The sequence below is a fragment of the Capricornis sumatraensis genome, chromosome 1, assembly GCF_032405125.1.
Source record: "Capricornis sumatraensis isolate serow.1 chromosome 1, serow.2, whole genome shotgun sequence".
Lineage (NCBI taxonomy): Eukaryota > Metazoa > Chordata > Mammalia > Artiodactyla > Bovidae > Capricornis > Capricornis sumatraensis.
The window spans coordinates 247,651,444-247,675,022 of NC_091069.1; the positions used below are offsets into that span (position 1 = coordinate 247,651,444).

General features: G+C 48.3%; 1 protein-coding gene across 1 annotated transcript in view; it reads right to left on the reverse strand.

The window, feature by feature from the left end:
• Nucleotides 1-2,996: 2,996 nt before the first annotated feature.
• TMPRSS2 (transmembrane serine protease 2) overlaps nucleotides 2,997-23,579 on the reverse strand; it is a 48,933-nt gene continuing 28,350 nt past the window's right edge. Inside the window, exons 8-14 of the mRNA XM_068972461.1 lie at nucleotides 19,052-19,095; nucleotides 17,539-17,710; nucleotides 15,821-15,996; nucleotides 15,059-15,154; nucleotides 5,960-6,102; nucleotides 5,613-5,765; nucleotides 2,997-3,879 (exon numbers count right to left, since the gene is read on the reverse strand). Of these exons, the coding sequence (XP_068828562.1) occupies nucleotides 3,868-3,879; nucleotides 5,613-5,765; nucleotides 5,960-6,102; nucleotides 15,059-15,154; nucleotides 15,821-15,996; nucleotides 17,539-17,710; nucleotides 19,052-19,095 (796 nt within the window). The 3' untranslated portion in view covers nucleotides 2,997-3,867. The remainder of the gene's footprint in view (nucleotides 3,880-5,612; nucleotides 5,766-5,959; nucleotides 6,103-15,058; nucleotides 15,155-15,820; nucleotides 15,997-17,538; nucleotides 17,711-19,051; nucleotides 19,096-23,579) is intronic.

A 23,579-nucleotide genomic window follows, 5' to 3' on the forward strand; every position in this document is an offset into this window, starting at 1 on the left:
CAGGACTGTGCCCCCTCCCCCGTAACAGCGCAATGAGAATTGAATCGAAGTTAATTCATTCTCCTGGAAATTCACCTACTTCCCCAGCTGCAAGAATCCACAAAATGATCAACACAGATTCCACACCTTTAGTACTTGTGTGTCCACTTTAGTATTTTGGGTTAATTTATATTAAGCAAATTAATGTATGTCTCTTGTAAAGGTTTAAATACAGAAATATCTATTTCCCTAGTTTCAGCATTCAGGCTGGATCTTTCTTTGTTGTTTGTTTATATTTATTCATTTGGCTACGCTAGGTTTTAGTTGCCGCACTCAGGATCTTTGATCTTCGTTGTGGCATGCGGGATCTATTCCACCCTGGGATTAAACCCAGTCCTCCTGCATTGGGAATGTAGAGTCTTAGCTACTGGACCACCAGGAAAGTCCCCTGGCTGGATCTTTTAAGTGAAATCAGCTTCATTCAAAATTAAAGCCACTCACGGAAGGACTCCAAAATGAGAAATACAACTGAAAAAGATGTCAGCTACCCTGCCACGTGGACACTTTTAGGACACAGTCCCATCTTCATTATTCACATATTCCTTACCGGTAGATCACCTACTCATTAAAGTTGATTTGTTACCCCAAATGAACACTAGCAGCACCTTTGTGGACACCGGTAGAGGAGCAAAAATATTGAGCTGCTGATTGAGTTTGAAAATGGCTACCCTGCCTTCCTGTTTCAGCTCAGACTGTAAACAAGTATCCTTTTCAGTTTATTTAGCGCCATGTTGTTTGGCATTTTTGTATTTTCGGATAGTGATGTCAATGTTGAAATGGCCCCAAGCAGCATGGGAAGTGCTGTCTAATCTCCTAAGTGCAGGAAGGCTGGCTGTACCCTCCAGACAAAACATGTTTGCTAGAGAAGCGTCCTTTAGGAATCAGTTATGGGGTTGCTGGCCATGAGTTCAATGTTAATGAATTGACAGTATCTACCAATAAGGTGTCCTTAAGCAAACATACAGTAAACAAAGTTCTATGACGACCAGGTGACAAAGACTGCTGGCTGGCAGGCGCCTGCCCCTACTTGGCCCCTTTTGCTATTGTTGTTCAATACCTAAGTCATGTCTGACTCTTTGCGACCCCACGGACTGCAGCACACCAGGCCTCCCTGTCCTTCACCGTCTCCCAGAGTGATCCGACTCATGTCCACTGAGTTGGTGATGCCATCCAACCATCTCATCTCGTCCTCTGTCATCCCCTTCTCCTCCTGCCCTCCCCTTCTCCTCCTGCCTTCAATCCTTCCCAGCATCAGGGTCTTTTCCAACAAGTCAGCTCTTAGCATCAGGTGGCGAAAGTATTGGAGTTGTAGCATAAAAGATTTTAAAGATGGCCCACATCAAAAACAAAACAAAAAAATCTTTAAAAAATATTATCTAACAAAATATGTGTTTTCTTTACTTTTTTATTACAACTTTCACCGTAATTTTAACACAAACTGACATAACGCAGACAGTTCTCTCCAATCATCTGTAACACATTGGGACCTGCCAGATTTGGGCTATTTGAAGAACATGAATGGATTTCTCTTCCAGGGAGGAAAACATTTACCCTCTCTCTCTCTCCTACCTGTGGTCACAATTCCGGGGGCTGAGACACGTGTTAAGGAAGCAGCTCTGCTGCCATGAGCTCACAGGAATTTTAGGGGAGGAGATGCTACACTCAAGTTTGAGAAGACAGAATCTGAGGACTCTGGGGTCACTGGGCAGAGTTCTAGAAGGGAGTTGGGTCTCAGGGTCCATATCTGGGAGAAATGGGAGGTACAGGTGATGCTCCTTAAGGAGCTTGGTTACCTCCTATAGCAGCAGTCCCCAGCCCCTAGAATCAGTACTGGTCCAGGCTACACAGCAGGAGGTGAGCGCCGATGGGAAACTTCATTGGCTGCTTCCCATCACTCCATCTGAACCATCCCAGCTCATGAGAAAATTGTCTTCTATGAAACTGGTCCCTGGTGCCAAAAAGTTGGGGACTGCTGCCTTCCCTGGTGGCTCAGATGGTAAAAAATCTGCCAGGAATACAGGAGACCTGGATTCAGTCCCTGGGTTGGGAAGATCCTCTGGAGAAGGGAACGGTTACCCACCCCAATATTCTTGCCTGGAGAATCCCATGGACAGAGGAGCTTGGCAGGCTACAGTCCATGGGGTCACAAAGAGTTGGACAAGACTGAACAATTAACACTTTCCCACTTTCACTGTGCTGTCCTACAGGACAAGCTGTGGAGGCCAGCAGGGCAGCCAGAAGACCACATCTGCCCCAGCACACCTGACCTCACTCCCTGCCAACCCACCATGCAGCGGCTGCCCTGACATCAAGGCCCAGTGCAGAAATGCAGACTGGTTCTGCTTGCCACATGTTTGGAAAAAAAAAAAATGCATAATTTATTTGTACAGTTTTTCACAATTCAATTTTACATTTTAAAAAAGATACAAAACAGAAAACAAACAGTGGTCACATAAATTAAAAGAAGGACTAAAGAAGGAATGCTTGTCACCATGACGACGCTTTTAAAAATCTGACTCGGGAGCAGGCAGGTCAGGATGGCTCCTGGGGATGCTGCCGCCCGAGCATCCTGCTGGGATGCTCGTCCTGACTTCCACTCCAAGGTCAAGTCCTAGTGCAGAATCACTCAAGTCGGTCTGCGAAACCAGTGTGTCGGAGAGGAGGCAGGACCTCACAGCACCCGTGTTTACGCTTCACACTGGGTCACTGAAGCCAGACTCTCCCCTGCAGGGGAACTGGAGGAGTGGTTGGAAGGGACCGGGGGGAGGCCCACACACACCCCTCTCTCCTTTCTCACAAGCCCAGACGCTGTGCTTCAGGACAACATTTACAGAACATTAAACTGGGAGCAGTCACTTTGTGAAACAGCTCAAGTTAGCCACTGCTCACACAAGCAAAGGCAGCAGTAATTTAAAGCTAAGAGTAGGACTACGGCCCGCTTTCATGGGCACTGACTGAGGTAGTAACAGGTAGACGCTTTACAGAAAACAGTGTTTCTTTAATTAGTATCCCTGATTTCCCTGGGTGAGCTCGATTTCCAGGTGAATGATTAGCAGGCTTTAAGAGAGTCAGCAGGCACCCACTCGGGGTGAGGACCTCAGTGGGGGCCCAGGGCATTGCACCATCTTCAAGGGAGACTAGGGAGAGACTGGAGAGTAAGGCGGGTCTCCCTGGGTGGGGGGGCCCCCACCAATGCTGGGGGTGATCACATATGTTCCCAGGGCTCTGTCTACACACCCCGCGAAAGAAAAAGGTTTGGGTCCCCCTTTCAAGTGGCTATCAAGTCATCACCCATGAAGAGCTGGTCCCTTTATCTCCAGCCAGCACTCTGGGCTGCTAAGAAGGCACTCAAGAATGTTCATCAAATTTCCTCGTGGGGAGACAGGCCCTGGGGCTACCCCAAGTGGCCTCACCGGCAGTGGCCCCAGAGGCTGGCCCCTGCAGGTTCTGCCAGGTTTTTCCCCTTCCTTTCTCAAGCCGTCCAGCAGCTGAGAAGTCGCCAGCCCCCTCTGCATCCAAGAAGGGTCCCTGGAGTGGGGCTCAGAGGGGAGGTCCCCGCGGGGCAGACCCCGTCCCCTTGCTCTGCACTGGCTCTGCCGTCCACATCCAACCAGCCTCCCCGGTCAGACAAGGGGGGTCTGGAAGGGTGGGCCCGGGGGTAGGGGAGCCACGGGGTCTGCACAGAACTGTGGAAAGGGCCAAGACATACAGGATCATGATCGAACAAAAGGACCTGGAATCACTTCAAAAAATACGTAAAGCATAGGGATTCAAAATCAGCCCCTTCTTTTTCTTGTGGAACGTTGTCAAGGACCCAGGCCGTACAGATTAGCTGTTTGCCTGTTCAAAAAGGAAAAAGAAACGATGTTACTTTCTTAAGACAAACAAAGGTAGAAAATTATTTTTCCCCTACACTGACAGGGAGGGCTTCCCTGGTGGCTCAGTGGTAAAGAGTCCACTTGCCAACACGGGAGACGCAGGTACTATCCCTGATCCAGGAAGATGCCATGTGCTTCGGGGCAATTAAGCCCATGTACCACAGCTTCTGAGCCTGGGAGCTAGAGCCTGTGCCCCAGAGCCTGTGCTCCACAACAAGAGTGCACGCTACGTTGCTTTAGTCATGCTGGATTCTTTGTGACCTCATGGACCGAAGCCCACCAGGCTCCTCTGTCCATGGGATTCTCCAGGCAAGAATACTGCAGTGGGTTGATGTGCCCTCCTCCTTTCCAACCCAGGGATCGAACTCAAGTCTCTTACGTCTCCCTGCACTGGTGGGCAGGTTCGTTACCACAGGGAAACCCCCCTATAAGAGAAGCCACTGCAATGAGAAGCTCTCTCGTGCTCACACCACGAGAGAGTAACCCCCGCTCACCACGATGAGAGAATGTCTGTGCAGCAATGAAGACCCAGCACAGCCAAGAATTAAATAAATAAGTTATTTAAAAAAATAAGACAAAGGGATATTCTTTTCCTACAGCATGAAGGTTGGGTTAGACTGACAATGGAGGAGAATGGTTTGTGCAAAGGCCCAGGGACAGGAGGGGCTAGGATGTGGGGTGTCCAATGACTCAGCACCGCTGGGACACAGGCATCTCTGGGCCAACCAAGCATGACCTTAGCCACTGGAAGTCATCCACGGTCTATGTAGTCCTGCTTTCTACCCCACCTCTTCTGTTGTCATCCAGCCGCACCCCCTCCACTTCCCGCTGCTGAGCCACCAGCATTGCCTAGACACACGGTAACTGTTTGCTCTCTCATCCTGGAGGGACAGTCACCCCATGGCCTGCCTCACCTCCCCCCCAGTCCCCCCAGGACCCCCTCCCAGCTTCCCTGCATCATGCAGGTCCTCAGTGGGACAGTGGGGGTCATGAATTTCCAGAACTTGGCCCTTTGCGGGGTGGGGACTGGCTGGGCTCCAAGTCACTTGAAAGTGTTAGGTCTTAGGTTTTGGCTCAGGAGAGATGCAGGCCATGCCTCACCAGGCACTGCCCTTGGCTAGTGCCCTAGCACCTGGGCACCTTCAGAGACTTGAGGGAGACAGGACTTTCACCTGGAACCTAGCCCTGGAAGGAGCCAAAATCTGTGAGCACTGCCCAGTCCCAAGGCCCCTGTGATGGACAGACATCCGATCCTCACCCAGGATCTGGACAGAACCCAAGACTGGGCCCCGCTGAGTATCATGCACCAGGCCAGAAGCCAGAGGTAGCAGGGGTGCCAGGAACCCCTGGGATCTTTCCCTTCTCATGCCCTTTCCTTGTACCAGAGACCCCAGCTGCTCCCCTGGGTGCCTGTCACAGCCCAGAGAAGGATAGGCCCGAATCATGCCTGGCAGCCTCACTCTGCTTTCTGCCCATCCCCAGGAGTCTCACGCAATGACATCTGAGTAGGTGAATGGAGCTATCAGAGCCAGAAGCAAGCCCATCACAGGTAACCCTGGACCCTGCAAAGCTGGGCCCCAGAAGTTTTCATCCAAACGCATACGGGGAGGCGTGCCACCTGTCACAGGACCACACCTCCTAGACCTCCGGGCTCTGACACAGTGAAGTGGGGGCCAATTAGGATGGAAAGGTTACCCTCATTTGTCGATAGATCCAGTCTGTGAACGCTGTCACGTTCCCGTACACTCCCGGTCGGTACGCCTTGGCACAGCCCGACCCCCAGCTCGTGTCTCCGATCAGCCACCAGACACTGCTCTTCAGTGTGACCAGAGGACCTCCACTGTCACCCTGGGGGACACAGCAGGTTACAGAACAGAAGTCAGTCCACAAGCCACACAGGCCAGAGGGCAAGAAGGTGGGATGAGGGCTCAGCAGGGTGATGGGAGAGTCTTCCGGGTCTCCTCCAACCCCGGGTCCCAGGTAGGGGAGGGATGCACTTCATGGGCCCAGTGGGAGCCGGGCAAGGCCCAGCTGGTCATCACCTGGCAGGAGTCGACGGTGCCCCGCAGGTAGCCTGCACAGATCATGGCGGGCGTGATGAGGTTGTCGTACATGTACTTGCTGTTGCACTTCCAGGGCTCAATGAGGTGCACCTTGGCCGTGTTCAGGTCATCCGAGGTCTTCCCTGCAACGAAAGACAGCATAGCTCTCACAGGAAGCCTGTCCTCACACGTGGACATATGGCCACGCCACTCCTCCCAAGCCGGCTCCTGCGGAACCCAGGTACCTTTCAACTGCTGAGGCGTGTGTTTAAAGCAGCTCTAGATTGTGTTTTGGGGAGGACTACCTGCCTCTGGGCTGTGGACCAAGCTCCAGCTGTGTCCTAGAGTCGCCTGCTCATTGCCCAGCCACGTGGTTCCCTGCCGGGAGCCAGCGTGAGGAACTCCGCCCTTGGCGAAGGTCATGAGGAAGGAGGCTCGGCATTACGCAAAGGCAGATCGAGCCTCAGGAGACCCCCTGTTCCCGAGCATCTACCCCCAAAACCAGAGTCTGTTTTATGCTCTCAGCTACACCTCTGACTTAATGGGGAGCCCTCCCCCATCACCATTTCTCTCGGAGAAGGAGTTAACTTGCAGCTCCAGTTAATAAAGATTCCTGGGCGTGACAAGAGTGTTTTTACTTACAAACTCCTCTGAAGGTTTTCTAGCCTGCCTGACCAGGTTCGTCCAGCCACATGTGATTGTTTACAGCCTCCCAACCGTGAGAGGCACGAGATGCTTTGAACTTTCTATATACAGACTCTTTTGAAAAGTTAGAAAATTATTAGTATAGTATAGTGGGTTGATTAGGAATTATATTGGGGAAGGGTTTTTTATTTATTGTGCCAATAATTACTGCTAATTCCCTGCCCTGGGTGTGACAAGGGTGTCTCAGGTCAAACCTCTCTGCTGGTAAACTAGCTTGTGTGACAGGATTATCCATACTCCTGCCACTACGCACATGATTGTTTACTACCTCTCAACCATAAACAGCACAGAGAGTTCAGAGTATTTTGAAAGTCTTAATTAGCATAGGGCTTTTCTCATTATTGAGTCAATGATTGCCGCCAGGCCTCCATATCCTTAGGCACCTGGGAATATATTAATCAATGTATTTGGAATATAGAAAAGGAAATATAGTAGTTTTGATGTTAGCAATACTAGACTTTTTGAGTTAATGAATTTTCTCTTTTGTTATAGATCCCTGTACTTTGTTATAAATCACTGTGTCCTTGCTATGTAAAAATGTAACTTTATCACTATCTTAAGACTAAATAGATCCTAAGGGGAATACTGGTGAAGGGTTTTTATTTGTTGAGCCAATATTTGCTGCTAAATCTCCATATTCCCTGCCCTTATAATGAATATAACTAGCATATAGGAAAAATAAGTATTAACCGTTAAGATTAATCATGTTAAACCTTAGGCTAAGTAAATTCCTTTCTTGATTATAACCCACTACACCCTCACCCTGTAGGAATGCAACTTTATTTGGAGGGTGGCGCTTAGTTTAAAAAAAAATCACCCCTGGAAAAAATAAGTTTCTGGTTGACTGACCGTTATCAGGAAGGATCATAAAATGTCAGCAGGCCTCATGGCCAGAAGATGATGTAAAACCCCTAAGACCTTTGTATAATTTTATATGAAGCACCTGATTTTGACAAGGGTCAGGTCTGCTGACCCCCACATGACTCTGTATTCATCCCTATGTTTAACAAAGGTATATAAGCAAACCTAAAAATAAAGAAAAACGGATCAGTTTCTGGAAAGACTGATTCCCCCATGTCTTTCTTTCCCCTTCTGGCTGAATTCCCATCTGGTACGTGGGTACTCACCAAGCCTGCTAATTTTGCCTGGGCTTCTAAGATCAGACCGGGAAGGCCTCAGTGCCTCCTCTCCTTTGGGAGAACGGAAAGATGCCTGTGGCCTACGTAGATGGTGACTGGTATTCCACATAAACCAAGTTATTCAGCCTCCTTTTCTCCACTAATTTTCCTACTACGCTATCCGTTTCTAATCTCTCTCTATATCTGTAATTAAATAAGTTTTTTCCTAGGATGCCTACTCCGTCTCCCCTTCGAATTACCCTGGATCCACAGGGGCTGGACCCCAGCAGTTCCCTGGGATCACTTCTCCTCCATTGCTGTCTCTTCTCTGGACAGTTCCCAGGGTGACACCAGGAGCTCCTGTGTTTCCACCTCAAGCACCCTAACCTTTCTCAACCCCACGCGATGCTCCACTCCTGACTGCCTGCCCTCGCTCCCTGCATGTGGAGACCTCCAATCACTTGCAGGTCTGTGCTGTCTCCATCACCCACCTGCTACACAGAGGTTTTCTAGGCTCTGTGGGCTTGGGGGCTGGAGCAGAGCCTCTCCCAGAGTGCTCCTCCGCCCTAAGCCAGGCCCCTTGATCCTCCTCAACTCGGGAAGTGGCCCCACGCCCCACCATGGGGCTCAGATCACGAGCACGAAGCAGGCCCCCCGAGACTGCTCACTCTCCTGTGACACTCCATCCATCAGCAGATTTGGTGGCTCTGCCCCTACCCCTACCCCCACCTCCCTGGTCTGGCCTCCTTCTTGTCTCGCAGGATGTGGCAGTGGTCTCCTCACCATGCTGTCACATTTTCTGTGAGTCCCTACTTAGCCGTCCAACCATGTCACTCCTTAGCAGCTCCCTGGCCCACTTGGATTAGAAGCCAGTGCTATCATCATAGCCTACAATGCCCTATGCAACCTGACTCCAGACTGCCACCTCACCCCTGGTTCATCATGCCCTGGCCACACTGGTCCTTCTGTTCCTAAGACATTCTTGTCATGCTGATTTCAGCTCAAATGTCCCCTCTTCCGAGAAGCCCTCCCTGACCACCCCTCACTGTGACAAGCCTCCACTGTTTGAAGGCACCTAGTTTCTCATTTCCTATCTGAGCACAATCTGTCCCCTAGCGCCCATAGGAGAATGTGAAGCTTCTGCAGGCAGAGGTTTTGTTTTAGTTTCCGCACTATTGCTCTCCCAGCCCTTGGAAGGTGTCCCACAGATCATGGCTGACTTTTCCTTCGGTCTTGGCTGCTGGGGAAACTTGCTCACAGCTGGAAGGATCAACCCAGGAGCTTCTCTAGTCCAGATGCCAAGATACTCAGCCCAGCTGCCATCTCTCCCTTCTTTCTCTAAGTCGTTCCACCCATGTACTATTCACCTTGCTTTAAATCAGTGGTCCCCAGCCTTCCTGGCACCAAGGACCAGTTTCCCAGAAGATAGTTTTTCCATGGACCAGGGAGGTGGTGGGGATGGTTTCAGGATGATTCAAGTGCATTACATTTATTGTGCACTTTGTTTCTATTATTAGAACATTGTGATAATGTGGTGGTGAAAGCAACAGGGAGCAGCTATAAATACAATGAAGCTTTGCTTGCTCACCCACCGCTCACCTCCTCCTGTGTGGCCTGGTTCCTAACAGATCACTGACTAGCACCAGTCCATGGCCTGGGGTTTGAGACCCCTGCTTTAAAGAATTCCTTGTAGGCGTGCCCTAAATACTTCTGGAAGGATGTAAACAATATATTAATATAAATGTACCACTAACCACGTTGAAGGTCAGGAACGGTGACAGTAAAGAGATACCCCTCATCCAAGGTAAGGAGCAGCGGCTGTGCTTTGCTGGAGTAGCCGTGAAGAGATACCCCACACCCAAGGTAAGAGAAACCCAAGTAAGATGGTAGGTGTTGCAAGAGGGCATCAGAGGGCAGACACACTGAAACCATACTCACAGAAAACTAGTTAATCTAATCACACTAGGACCACAGCCTTGTCTTAACTCAATGAAACCAAGCCATGCCTGTGGGGCAACCCAAGATGGGTGGGTCATGGCGGAGAGGTCTGACAGAGCGTGGTCCACTGGAGAAGGGAATTGCAAGCCACTTCAGTATTCTTGCCTTGAGAACCCCATGAACAGTATGAAAAGGCAAAATGATAGAATACCAAAAGAGGAACTCCCCAGGTCATTAGGTGCCCAATATGCTACTGGAGATCAGTGGAGAAATAACTCCAGAAAGAATGAAGGGATGGAGCCAAAGCAAAAACAATACCCAGTTGTGGATGTGACTGGTGATAGAAGCAAGATCCGATGCTATAAAGAGCAATATTGCATAGGAACCTGGAATGTCAGGTCCATGAATCAAGGCAAATTGGAAGTGGTCAAACAAGAGATGGCAAGGGTGAACATCGACATTCTAGGAATCAGTGAACTAAAATGGACTGGAATGGGTGAATTTAACTCAGATGACCATTATATCTACTACAGCAGGCAGGAATCCCTCAGAAGAAATGGAGTAGCCATCATGGTCAACAAAAGAGTCCGAAATGCAGTACTTGGATGCAATCTCAAAAATGACAGAATGATCTCTGTTCGTCTCCAAGGCAAACCATTCAATATCACAGTTATCCAAGTCTATGCCCCAACCAGTAACGCTGGAGAAGCTGAAGTTAAACAGTTTTATGAAGACCTACAAGACCTTTTAGAACTAACACCCAAAAAAGATGTCCTTTTCATTTTAGGGGACTGGAATGCATAAGTAGGAAGTCAAGAAACACCTGGGGTAACAGGCAAATTTGGCCTTGGAATGTGGAATGAAGCAGGGCAAAGACTAATAGAGTTTTGCCAAGAAAATGCACTGGTCATAGCAAACACCCTCTTTCAACAACACAAGAGAAGACTCTACACATGGACATCACCAGATGATCAACACTGAAATCAGAATGATTATATTCTTTGTAGCCAAAGATGGAGAAGCTCTATACAGTCAACAAAAACAAGACCAGGAGCTGACTGTGGCTCAGATCATGAACTCCTTATACCAAATTCAGACTTAAATTGAATAAAGCAGGGAAAACTGCTAGACCATTCAGGTATGACCTAAATCAAATCCCTTATGATTATACAGTGGAAGTGAGAAATAGATTTAAGGGCCTAGATCTGATAGATAGAGTGCCTGATGAACTATGGAATGAGGTTCATGACATTGTACAGGAAACAGGGATCAAGACCATCCCCATGGAAAAGAAATGCAAAAAAGAAAAATGGCTGTCTGGGGAGGCCTTACAAATAGCTGTGAAAAGAAGAGAGGCAAAAAGCAAAGGAGAAAAGGAAAGATATAAACATCTGAACGCAGAGTTCCAAAGAATAGCAAGAAGAGATAAGAAAACCTTCTTCAGCAATCAATGCAAAGAAATAGAGGAAAACAACAGAATGGGAAAGACTAGAGATCCTCTTCAAGAAAATTAGAGATACCAAGGGAACATTTCATGCAAAGATGGGCTCAATAAAGGACAGAAATGGTATGGACCTAACAGAAGCAAAAGATATTAAGAAGAGGTAGCAAGAATACATGGAAGAACTGTACAGAAAAGATCTTCACGACCCAGATAATCATGATAATGTGATCAGTCATCTAGAGCCAGACATCTTGGAAAGTGAAGTCAAGTGGGCCTTAGAAAGCATCACTATGAACAAAGCTAGTGGAGGTGATGGAATTCCAGTTGAGCTATTTCAAATCCTGAAAGATGATGCTGTGAAAGTGCTGCACTCAATATGCCAGCAAATTTGGAAAACTCAGCAGTGGCCACAAGACTGGAAAAGGTCAGTTTTCATTCCAATCCCAAAGAAAGGCAATGCCAAAGAATGCTCAGACTACCACACAATTGCACTCATCTCACATGCTAGTAAAGTAATGCTCAAAATTCTCCAAGCCAGGCTTCAGCAATACTTGAACCGTGAACTCCCTGATGTTCAAGCTGGTTTTAGAAAAGGCAGAGGAACCAGAGATCAAATTGCCAACATCTGCTGGATCATGGAAAAAGCAATAGAGTTCCAGAAAAACATCTATTTCTGCTTTATTGACTATGCCAAAGCCTTTGACTGTGTGGATCACAATAAACTGTGGAAAATTCTGCAAGAGATGGAAATACCAGACCACCTAACCTGCCTCTTGAGAAATCTGTATGCAGGTCAGGAAGCAACAGTTAGAACTGGACATGGAACAACAGACTGGTTCCAAATAGGAAAAGGAGTCCGTCAAGGCTGTATATTGTCACCCTGCTTATTTAACTTCTATGCAGAGTACATCATGAGAAACGCTGGACTGGAAGAAACACAAGCTGGAATCAAGATTGCTGGGAGAAATATCAATAACCTCAGATACGCAGATGACACCACCCTTATTGCAGAAAGTGAAGAGGAGGTAAAAAGCCTCTTGATGAAAGTGAAAGAGGAGAGTGAAAAAGTTGGCTTAAAGGTCAACATTCAGAAAACGAAGATCATGGCATCCGGTCCCATCACTTCATGGGAAATAGATGGGGAAATAGTGGAAACAGTGTCAGTCTTTATTTTTTTGGGCTCCAAAATCACTACATATGGTGACTGCAGCCATGAAATTAAAAGACACTTACTCCTTGGAAGGAAAGTTATGACCAACCTAGATAGCATATTCAAAAGCAGAGACATTACTTGGCCGACTAAGGTCCGTCTAGTCAAGGCTATGGTTTTTCCTGTGGTCATGTATGGATGTGAGAGTTGGACTGTGAAGAAGGCTGAGCACTGAAGAATTGACGCTTTTGAACTGTGGTGTTGGAGAAGACTCTTGAGATTCCCTTGGACTGCAAGGAGATCCAACCAGTCCATTCTGAAGGAGATCAACCCTGGGATTTCTTTGGAAGGAATGATGCTAAAGCTGAAACTCCAGTACTTTGGCCACCTCATGGGAAGAGTTGACTCATTGGAAAAGACTCTGATGCTGAGAGGGATTGGGGGCAGGAGGAGAAGAGGACGACCAAGGATGAGATGGCTGGATGGCGTCACGGACTGGATGGACATGAGTCTGAGTGAACTCCGGGAGATGGTGATGAACAGGGAGGCCTGGCGTGCTGCGGTTCATGGGGTCGCAAAGAGTAGGATATGACTGAGCGACTGAGATGAACTGTCTGAACCACGAACCACATCCACACACTCAGCAGTGGCCACAGCACTGGAAAAGGTCAGTTTTCATTCCAATACCAAAGAAGGGCAATGCCAAAGAATGTTCAAACTATCATACAATTGCACTCATCTCACACACTAGCAAAGTAATGCTCAAAATTCTCCAAGCCAAGCTTAAACAGTGCATGCACTATGAAACTGCAGATGTTCAAGTTGGATTTAGAAAAGGCAAAGGAACCAGAGATCAAATTACCAACCTTCTTTGGATCATTGAAAAAGCAAGAGAGTTCCAGAAAAACATCTACTTCTGCTTTATTGACTACTCCAAAGCCTTTGGCTGTATGAATCACGACAAAGTGCAGAAAATTCTTAAAGAGATGGGAATACCAAACCACTTTACCTGCCTCCTGAGAAATCTGTACGCAAGTCAAGAAGAAACAGTAAGAACTGGACATGGAACAACAGACTGGTTACAAATCAAAAAAGGCAAGGCTGTGTATTGTCACCCTGCTTATTTAACTTATATGCAGAGTACATCATGTGAAATGCTGGGCTGGAAGAAGCACAAGCTGGAATCAAGATTGCCGGGAGAAATATCAAAAAACCTCAGCTATGCAGATGACACCACTCTCATGGCAGAAAGTGAAGAAAAACTAAAGAGCCTCTTGAGGAAAGTGAAAAAGGAGAGTGGAAAAGTTGGCTTAAATCTCAACATTCAGAAAACTAAGATCATGGCATCCAGTCCCATCACTTCATGGCAAACAGGTGGAGAAACAATGGAAACAGTGAGAGTCTATTTTGGGGGGCTCCAAAATCACTGCAGATGGTGAATGCAGCCATGAAATTAAAAGATGCTTGCTCTTTGGGAGAAATGCTATGACCACACTAGATAGCATATTAAAAAGCAGAGACATTACTTTGCCAACAAAGGTCCATCTAGTTAAAGATATGGTTTTTCCAGTAGTCGTGTATGGATGTGATAATTGGACTATAAAGAAATCTGAGCATGGAAGAACTGATGCTTTTGAACAGTGGTATTGGAGAAGACTCTTGAGAGTCAATCAAACCAGTCAATTCTAAAGGAAATCAGTGCTGAATATTCATTGGAAGGACTGATACTGAACCTGAAGCTCCAATAGTTTGGCCACCTGATGTTAAGAATTGACTTCTTAGAAAAGACCCTGATCCCGGGAAAGATTGAGGGCAGGAGGAAAAGGGGATGACAGAAGATGAGATGTTGGATGGCATCACCGACTCAATGGACGTGAGTTTGAGCAAACCCTGGGAATTGGTGATGGACACGGAAGCCTGGTGTGCTGCAGTCCATGGGGTTGCAAAGAGTTGGACAGGACTGAGCGACTGAACTGAACTGAAGCACGTCCAATGCTCCATATAAGGAAACAGCCTGGATCTCTTCATTTGAAAAAGGTTATCAAAGATGAAACCAAATTATAACTGAAGGCAGCAAGGCCAGCCTCCGTCAGGAGAGTCTAGAGCCTCTTCCCCTCTGTGTGGTCATGCCAGGAGAACTAGGCTTTGATGACTTGCAGCCAGTCACACAGGCCCATCCTCACCGAGACCGTTATCCTCAGCATCAAAGGCTGGCAGACTTCCAGGCAGCCCGTTAATGACTATGTGACTTGAACATGGTGGGCCATGTGCCTCTCCTGTTTAGGTGGCCTCTACACTCCAAAACACAGTTTCCACTCACTGTTCCATTTGATTTGTTTTTTTAATTAATTTTTTGATGTGGATCACTTTTTTAAAAGTCTCTATTGAATTTGTTACAGTATTGTTTCTGCTTTATAGCTTGGTTTTTTGACCACGAGGCATGTGGGATCTTAGCTACCTGACGAGGGATTGAACCCACACCCCCGGAACTGGAAAGTGTAGTTTTAACCATTGGACCACCAGGGAAGTCTTTGCATTTGACCTTAATCAGGGTACTGTGGTAGGTAGGGCAGGTAGGATTTTCCCATCTAACATGTAGAGAAACTGAGGCAAATAGCCAGGGTGAGTCACCCCAAAATCATCCAATCACTCAGTGGTAGAAGCAGGATCAAAACCTAGATCTCCTGCTTCTGAACCCATGCTCTGACTCATGGGGCCTGCCGACCCTGTGCCGGGAGACTCACCTTTCTCGTAGGTGGCCCCCCACCCGGAAATCCAGCAGGACTGAGTTGGCTCTAGCATCATGCCTGGATTGGGCAGACACACTGGCTTCACTTTGTCTGTTTCATGAGAAGAAAACGCCATGAGCGGGTCTGGTCTAACTGAAGGCCCCGGGTGATGGTCTCCACCTGGACCTTCCCACGTGCATGCACCGGGCCTGGGACCACCAGCCTGTGGCCCAAGGAGATGTCTAGATTCCAATGTGCCTAGCATCCTCTTCCTCCCCCTGCCAGGACCCTTTTTCTAAGAGACGAGAAGTTCATCTCTGGAAGTTAGGGTTTGGGAAAACTGAAGGTCAACAGTCAACAGTCCTGTGATGCAGACAGTTGACACTGGGCACGGCAGGGCCGTATCAACTACTGACTAAACTGATGATGAGGAAGGTAAATGATCAGTGTATTATAACAAAGGCAGTGTCAACTGCCACTGACCAGACCCTGATTATGAAATGACTTTTGTAGACGTGCATGTGTGCTAAGCTGTCACTGTGTGGTGGAGGAAAAACGTGGTGGTCGCATCACTCGGTGGCCACAGGCACACTTGGGGGCGGCTCAGTCTCTGCTAAACCCTCTTCTAGCAGTCATCCCCTCCCCCAGCCCCGCACACGATAGCTCAATGCACATTTCCTCCATCCAGTCTTCACAGCAGTTTCATTTCCAATCAGCCTCTTAAGATTTGGTCCAAACTGTTCACACACCCTGGGCTGCTGAAACACAGGTACACACCGTTGAAAGTCAGAGGCGTCTGCAGCTTCATTAGAGCGATGTCATTGTTCTTGGTCTTGGAATCATAATTTGGGTGGGAAATCACTTTTGCTACTCGGTATCCACTTCCATAGAACATGTAAGATTGTTTCAAGATTCCCGCAAAGGCCGCCCATATCTTGGGATTGTTAAGAGGTCTGGAAGACAGAGAGGAACACCGCTCAGCATGTAAGGATGGCAGACACACAACACGCATTCCACAGTTCTCAAAAGTCATCAGCCCCCGAGGTGGCATGACTTGTCAGAAGCCACACCAGAATGGTCTCAGGCTCTTCTCTCCATCTTACACAGCCGCACCCTCCCAGACCTCTCTCCTTTACTTCATTAGTGAATCATTTTCCTCCCGTATTTCTGTACCAGCCTGCAAACCCTCGCAATTCCAAGAACACTTATGCGTGTGTGCTAAGCTGCTTCAGTCATGTCTGACTCTTTGTGACCCTATAGACTATAGCCTGCAATGCTCCTCTGTTCATGGAATTTTCCAGGCAAGCATACTGGAGTGGGCTGCCCTGCCCTCCTCCAGGGGATCTTCCTGACCCAGGGATCAAACCCATGTCTCTTACATTTCCTGCATCAGCAGGCAGGTTCTTTACCACTAGCGCCAACTGGGAAGGCCAACAACACTTATTCTTGAATCTAAATGTCTCCCTGAGGTTTGAAACCCCATTTCCAGCATGACTGGGTCTTACTTATCTTTATATACTAGAACATCTCCTGGCACACAGTAGGTGCTTAATAAATGTGTACCGGGGAGTAGACTCTGAGTCTAATAACCACTCAGGCACTACCTTCTTTTGGGTGCTTCCCTTCCAAGAAAATCCCAAGTCTTAGAGCCCATGGAATCCTGTGGATGGACACTTCTCAGTTATACACACTCCTTCCTTCAACCTTCAAAACAACCCTCGAAACAGCACACCTGACTTACAGGTGCAGACACTTCTGTCAGACACCTGGGGTGAACTGTCTGAGGCTAATCAGTCAGGGAACAGCCAAGTCAGGCCCAGCCTCACTCTAAACATGACAAACAGCTACCATGAGTGAGGGTTTTTCAAAACATCCATGTGACCAAAAAAATTCTTTGTTTAAGAAAAAAGGAGGAAGAACAGTATCTTCTACAAAAGCTAACACTATAAGTGATGGCCACCCTCACCCCTCCCCACCCATCTGTATGAGCAACTCTGGGGCCCAGGCTGCTTAATGGATCACAGAGAACCTTCCGGCAGGACAGCCTGAGGTGTGAGTGTCTCCAAGATTCTCTGAGTGTCTCTCTGGGGACGAGCACCCAGGGAGCCCAAACCTGTCGAGAGGGCAGCGGCCTCAGGAAGGATAGGACCGAGCTGAGAAGACTGTGGACTGGAATTCGTCCTGATCATAGCATCACCCCAGCCTTACACTGCATCCCTGTGCTGACTCAAAGCGATGGACACACGCTATGGGATGTGTTGGCCACAGTTTCACGTGCTTCACAAGTCATCTGACCCTCCCTGTGAAGCCAGGGAGGCGCCCTCAGAAGCCCCACCTGTCCCCAGGGAAACCGGAGCCTGCGGGAGTCACGGACTTTGCTCAAGGCCTCCGGCAGAGCCACCGCAGAAGCCCAGGCTCCGCCCCCTACTCCTCTGGTTCCGCCCCTTCCCTCAGGCCACGCCCCCTTTCTCAGGCCCCACCTCCTCGAGACTTACTCCTCTACACAGTGCGCGGCTGTCACGATCCACTCCGGGGTGATGATGGAGCCCCCGCAGACGTGGATGCCCTGCACGTGCAGGCTAACCTGCCAGGGCCATTCGCCCGAGTAAGCATTCGATCCCCCCACGATCCGGCTCTGGCGGCTCGTCTTCACGGAGACCCCGCATTCTGAGAGTGACAAGCACAGTGCAGCCGGCCAGTGAGCAAAGCAGGGCCGCCCCCACCCAATCCCACTACGCCCCTGCCGCCCCACCTTCCTGCCTCCCCCGGACACCTGCCACATTGTGTGCCCAGACAGTTCCCATCCCAAGGTTCCGGCCTGGCTGCAGGGTGACCATTATCTCCTCTTGTTCCTGTTTCTTTGGGCTATGACTTTAGAAAATGCTGCCTGGTCTCTTTTGGCTGGGGTGGGGGGCAAGAGGATACTCCTCCAGCAACCACCCCCACCCCACCCCCGCAGCCACCCCCAGGAAGCACCACTTCTGATAGCCCTGGATGCCACCTGTTGCTTGGCACTTGTGTGATTCCATCAGCATCTCCCAGATACCCGTATAGCAGGGCAGATAACAAAGGCCCTGGGACCCCCTTGAATGCTCAGAGACCCCAAGATTCCTGAACAAAGCTAAAGAGGGCTTTTCTCCTATGCACTGCTCTCAAACCATCACAAGGTGGACAGTGTGGGCAGGAGGGCAGGGCAGGCACCACGCTCTCCTGGTACCTAAAGAAGCTTGAACCAACCTGTGTGGGAAGTTACTGCCAGGACCACTGGGGAATGGTGTTCACCCTGGAACGACTGCCTGCTTCACCTGTTCAAACTGGGAATCCAAGCTTCAGGCCCAGGACCCATACGGGAAGAGGATGGGGCCATACCAGAGAAATGAATTCAGGGACAGTATCCTCCATACCCATAAAAGGTTTGGAAAATGTGAAAGTGTTAGTTGCTCAGTCATGTCTAACTCTTTGCGACTCCATGGATTGTAGCCCATCAGGTTCCTCTGTTCATGGAATTTTCCAGGCAAGAATATTGGAGTGGGTTGCCATTTCCTTCTCCAAGGGATCTTCCTGACAGAGGGACTGAGCTCAGATCTTCCGCAGTGCAGGAAGATTCTTTACTGTCTGAGCCACCAGGGAAGCCCAAAAAGGTTGGAAACTATAAGTAGTCCAAACGCTGGAATGGGGACACCCATGGGTCTCCAGCCCCACAATGTGGACACCACAGAGAGGGCCTGTCCATCTCTGGAGCTTGTCTGTCCTCAGGGGACAGCTGGTTCTTGGACCAAAGCAGTAGGTATCTAAAGTTATCCAGATTCAAGAACGGGAACTCTTGGGCAAGGTGCTGGGCATGTCCTGATGCATAATTCCACCTTCTATCTCCAAGTCCCCCAAAGACACACTGGGATACATTTCAGTAAGGTATCAAATTTGATACTATTTGATTTTGGTATCAAATGGAATACCAAAATGTATCCCATTTTAGAAACACAAAACAGAAAACCAAGAACCACTTACCTATACAGCGTAAAGAAACCACTGTTTTTGAAGAACAGACATCGCTGCAAAAGAAGAGGGGGAAATTCTGGTCACTATAACAATCAAGACACTGGATTCTCAAAATACTTGGAAATAAATATTTTCTTCCAATGTTCTCACTCCCTGCCTCTTTAGATATAGAAGAGTTTGCAATTGAAGACATGAATAGAGAAAGTAAATACATAGGGGGACAGTAGTAAAGAGTAGACACCAAGTCAAACTGGAAGGTTAAAATCCAAGCTGTGTGACCTTGGGCAAGGCACTTAACCTCTCTGTGCCTCGATTTCCCCATCAACAGAATGGGCTAATAATAGTACCAAAGGTAGTTGTGAAGATAATCACACATTGTGTGTGTGTGTGTGTTAGTCATTCAATCGTGTCAAGTCAAAACACACATCATATCAGCTGTTATTTTTTTTCTTGGAGTTTAAAATCATCCTTTAATTTTGTAAGGAAGACTTTTGTAAACTTCCAGCTTCTTGTAACTGCTTTATATGAACTGCACAGAAAACTATACAACCATTTGCCTGGGAACAGAAGAAGAGTTACTCCTTGGGAGGCAAACATTCCAGGTTACAGATGAAAAAGAACTAACCAATGCATTGTACACTGAATTTTCTCCAACATGTTGAAAAGAGAAGCAGCATTGATGCCCAGGTATTTGAAGCTGGCAGTGCTCCTTTTTTTTTTTCTTTCCTTTTTTATTTTTTAAATTATGGAAGTATAACACATTTACTGCAGATTTGGAAAATACAGAACAGTTACATATCATTTCACTATATACTACAATTATTTTTAAGTAGATGAAGATTTTTCATTGGAATTTCAATATCAAACTCTCAAAAATTAATGGAGTGAATGGAAAAGTAGAAAGATTTAGTAGACCTGAAAAATGCTATGTACTGAATGCCCTCCTGACACGCTGAGAAGGAAATCGGTGCTGACACCCAGGTGCTTGAAGCTGGCGAGGTTCTTTGGAACATAATCAGTTCGTGTGGGGCCAGATCAGTGTTACATGGCAGAGCAGGACACAGGCACACCCGTCACACAATCCCAGGTTGTTGTTCAGTCACTCAGTCACATCCGACTCTGTGACTCCATGGACTACAGCATGCCAGGCTTCCCTGTCCTTCACTATCTCCTGGAGTTTGCCCAGACTCATGTCCTTTGTGTTGATGATGCCATCCAGCTATCTCATCCTCTGTCACTCCTTCTCCTCCTGCCCTCAATCTCTCCTCTGATGAGTCTTTTCCAACGAGTTGGCTTTTTGCATCAGCTGGCCAAAGTATTGCAGCTTCAGCATCAGTCCTTCCAGTGAATATGCAGAGTTGATTTCCTTTAGGACTGACTGGTTTGATATTGCTGTCCAGTGCCACAATTCAAAAGCATCAATTCGTTGGCACTCAGCCTTCTTTATGGTCCAGCTCTCATATCTGTACATGACTACTGGAAAAACCATGACTTTGACTATATGGACCTTTGTCAGCAAAATGATGCCTCTGCTTTTTAATATGCTATCTAGATTGGTCATAGCTTTTCTTCAAACAAGCAAGCGTCTTTGAATTTCAAGGCTGCAGTCACCATCCATAGTGATTTTAGACCCCAAGGAAATAAAATCTATCATTGTTTCTAGTTTTTCCCCATCTGTTTGCCATAAAGTGATGGGACCAGATGCCATGATCTTCGTTTTTTAAATGTTGACTTTTAAGCCAGCTTTTTCACTCTCCTCTTTCACCCTCATCAAGAGGCCCTTTAGTTCCTCTTCACTTTCTGCCATTAGAGTCATATCATCTGCATATCTGAGGTTGTTGGTATTTCTTCCTGCATTCTCGATTCCAGGTAGTAATTCATCCCATGAACCTGGTCCAAACCTCACAGTGACAAACAGCCCCCTCTGCTGGCTGGCATGAGTGACTGCGCTTCTTTGCCAATCCCAGCAGTAGCCTGGCTTCATGCAAACCCACCTTCTGACAAAAAAGCATTGAGGTACCAACTATAGAATCACCCTCATTTCTGGACAGCATCCAATCCATGGCCAAACCTAGCTTCCTGGAACCTTCCCCAAATGACTCAGTACAAGCCCACATCCCATTATAAGTTCCTTCTAACACCCTCCCACTAAGACCCCCATGGTTTCAAGACAAGGTGTGCCCTGGTGGCCTCTGGCTGGGTGGCACGAGATGCCAAGAGGAGACATGCTTCCATTAAGAGCGGATGCTTTCTAAGGATCGTCAGATCATTCTCCCTGTGTGGAGGCGCACTGTGCAGCTATCAAACCCTGACTCTGGGAAGGACTGAAGGCAGGAGGAGAAGGGGGCAACAGAGAACGAGATGGTTGGATGGCATCACCAACTCAATGGACATGAGTTTGAGCAAACTCTGAGAGATGGGGAAAGACAGGGAAGCCTGGCGTGCTGCAGTCCGTGCGGTCAAAAGAGTCAGACACGACTAAGCGACTGAAGAAACACGCAACCTCAGGGCACGAAGCGATCGCTCAGACGAGCCCTACCAGGAGCCCGAGGTTCAAGTATCAAAGTGCTACGTCTGAAAGCAAGCAGGAAAGAAGTCCTCCCAGCCCCCTGACGAGCATGCGGGTACCATGTGCCTCTTCTTTCCTCCAAAGTGTGAAGCCTTGAGTTACCACAAGGCGGCAGCCTTCCCTCCCTTACTCAGCCCTGGTTCCAAGAAACGGAGCAAGACAAGGAGACGATATTTACAAAGAGCTCAGGCAGCTGTGTTCAGCTTCTCAGGGGGGCAAACCACGGCCCGCTGTTTTGATGGCCACACCTGGCCATGGGCACCCTTCCTCCTAGGTTCAGCCTGTCACATTATTGGGGACGGCCAGGCTCAGGTGCCCCGGGCAGAAGGCAGCCCCCTGGGCCACCAGGAACACAAACCCACTCACAGAAAAGGAGGGGGAAGCTTGACTTGTCCTTCTTTCCCTAAACACAGCACCTGGCACCTGGCCAGCAGGGAGGGGATGGCATGGTTTGGGTGAGCGATGGGGAACTGGGAGCTGAGGAAGCTGTATGCTATGTGTCTTTCCATTTGGATAACAGTATTCTATACTCCCTGGAGGCTCAGTGGTAAAGAATCTGCCTGCAATGCGGGAGACCCAGGTTTGGTCCTTGGGCAGAGAAGATCCCCTTGGAGGAGGGCGTGGAAACCCTCTCCAGTATTCTTCCCTGGAAAATTCCATGGACAGAGGAGACTGGAGGGCTACAGTCCATGTGGTTGTGAAAGAGTCAGACAGGACTTAGTAACTAAGTAACACCAGCATGAATGATTCTAGGAAGACTGCAAACATTTTAAACATATGCAACACAAACTGAGTAGCTTAAGCCTAGCCCTCTCCCCCACCCTCCTAACTAGTCAAACGATCAACCCGTGGCACCAACTCAGGTTCACGTCCACCCACTGGACACACTGCGACCTTCCCAGCACTGCAAGTTGGCCTCCAGGTACAGAAAACACTGGCGTACTGGAGTAGCCGCTAGCTGCCAGCCCCCCCACCCCCCAGCATCCTCTGACTCCATGGCTGGGGCTGGGGGACCAACCTTCCCCACTGCCTGGGCTGAGAGGACCTCTGGGAAGCAGAGTTTCCAGTGTGAAACCAGCAGGGTCCTGCGAAAACCAGGATGAGTTGGTCACCCCAGTGGGGATCATGAGACATTCTTCTGGACCCCTAGACACACACCCTGACACACACTAAGATGCATCGCTAGTGTCTGCAGAGAAGAAAATCGGGAAAGAGGAATCTTCATTCTGTAATGTTACCCAGTACCCCGGAGGGCAGATGGCACACACAGGTGGCCAGTAGACCACAGCTGCTTCCCAAGGTGGCGCTGATGGTAAAGAACTTGCCGGCAATGCAGGAGCTGTGGGTTTGATCCCTGGGTCAAGAAGATTCCATGGGGGAGGAAACAGCAACCCACTCCAGTATTCTTGCCTAGAGAATCCCATAGGCAGAGGAGCCTTGTGGGCTACAAAGAGTCAAAAATGACTGAAGAAACTTAGCACGAACGCCTCCCTAGAATGAACCCAGAGCTGCTCAGTGACGGGTCCTACTTAGAGTCCAGTCTCCTCCCTGTGAGGAACTCAAACTCTCATCAGCAAGAGAGAAATCAAACGCTAACGGTGATTCTCCCAGACATCCCCTACTCATTTGCAGTTTTTGAAAGGAAAAAAGAAACAACCATGCCCAATGCACCCATGAAAAGATGTTCAACATCACTAATTATTAGAGAAACGCAAATCAAAACAACAACGAGGTATCACTTCACACTGGTCAGAAGGGCCATGATTAAAAAGTCTCCAAATAACAAATGCTGGACAGGCTGTGGAGAAAAGGGAACCTTCCTACACTGTCAGGGGGAATGTAAGTTGGTGCAGCCACTATGGAGGACAGTGAGGAGATTCCTCATTTCAATTTAGTTCAGTCGCTTAGTCGTGTTTGACGCTTTGTGATTCCATGGCCTGCAGCACGCCAGGCTTCCCTGTCCATCAC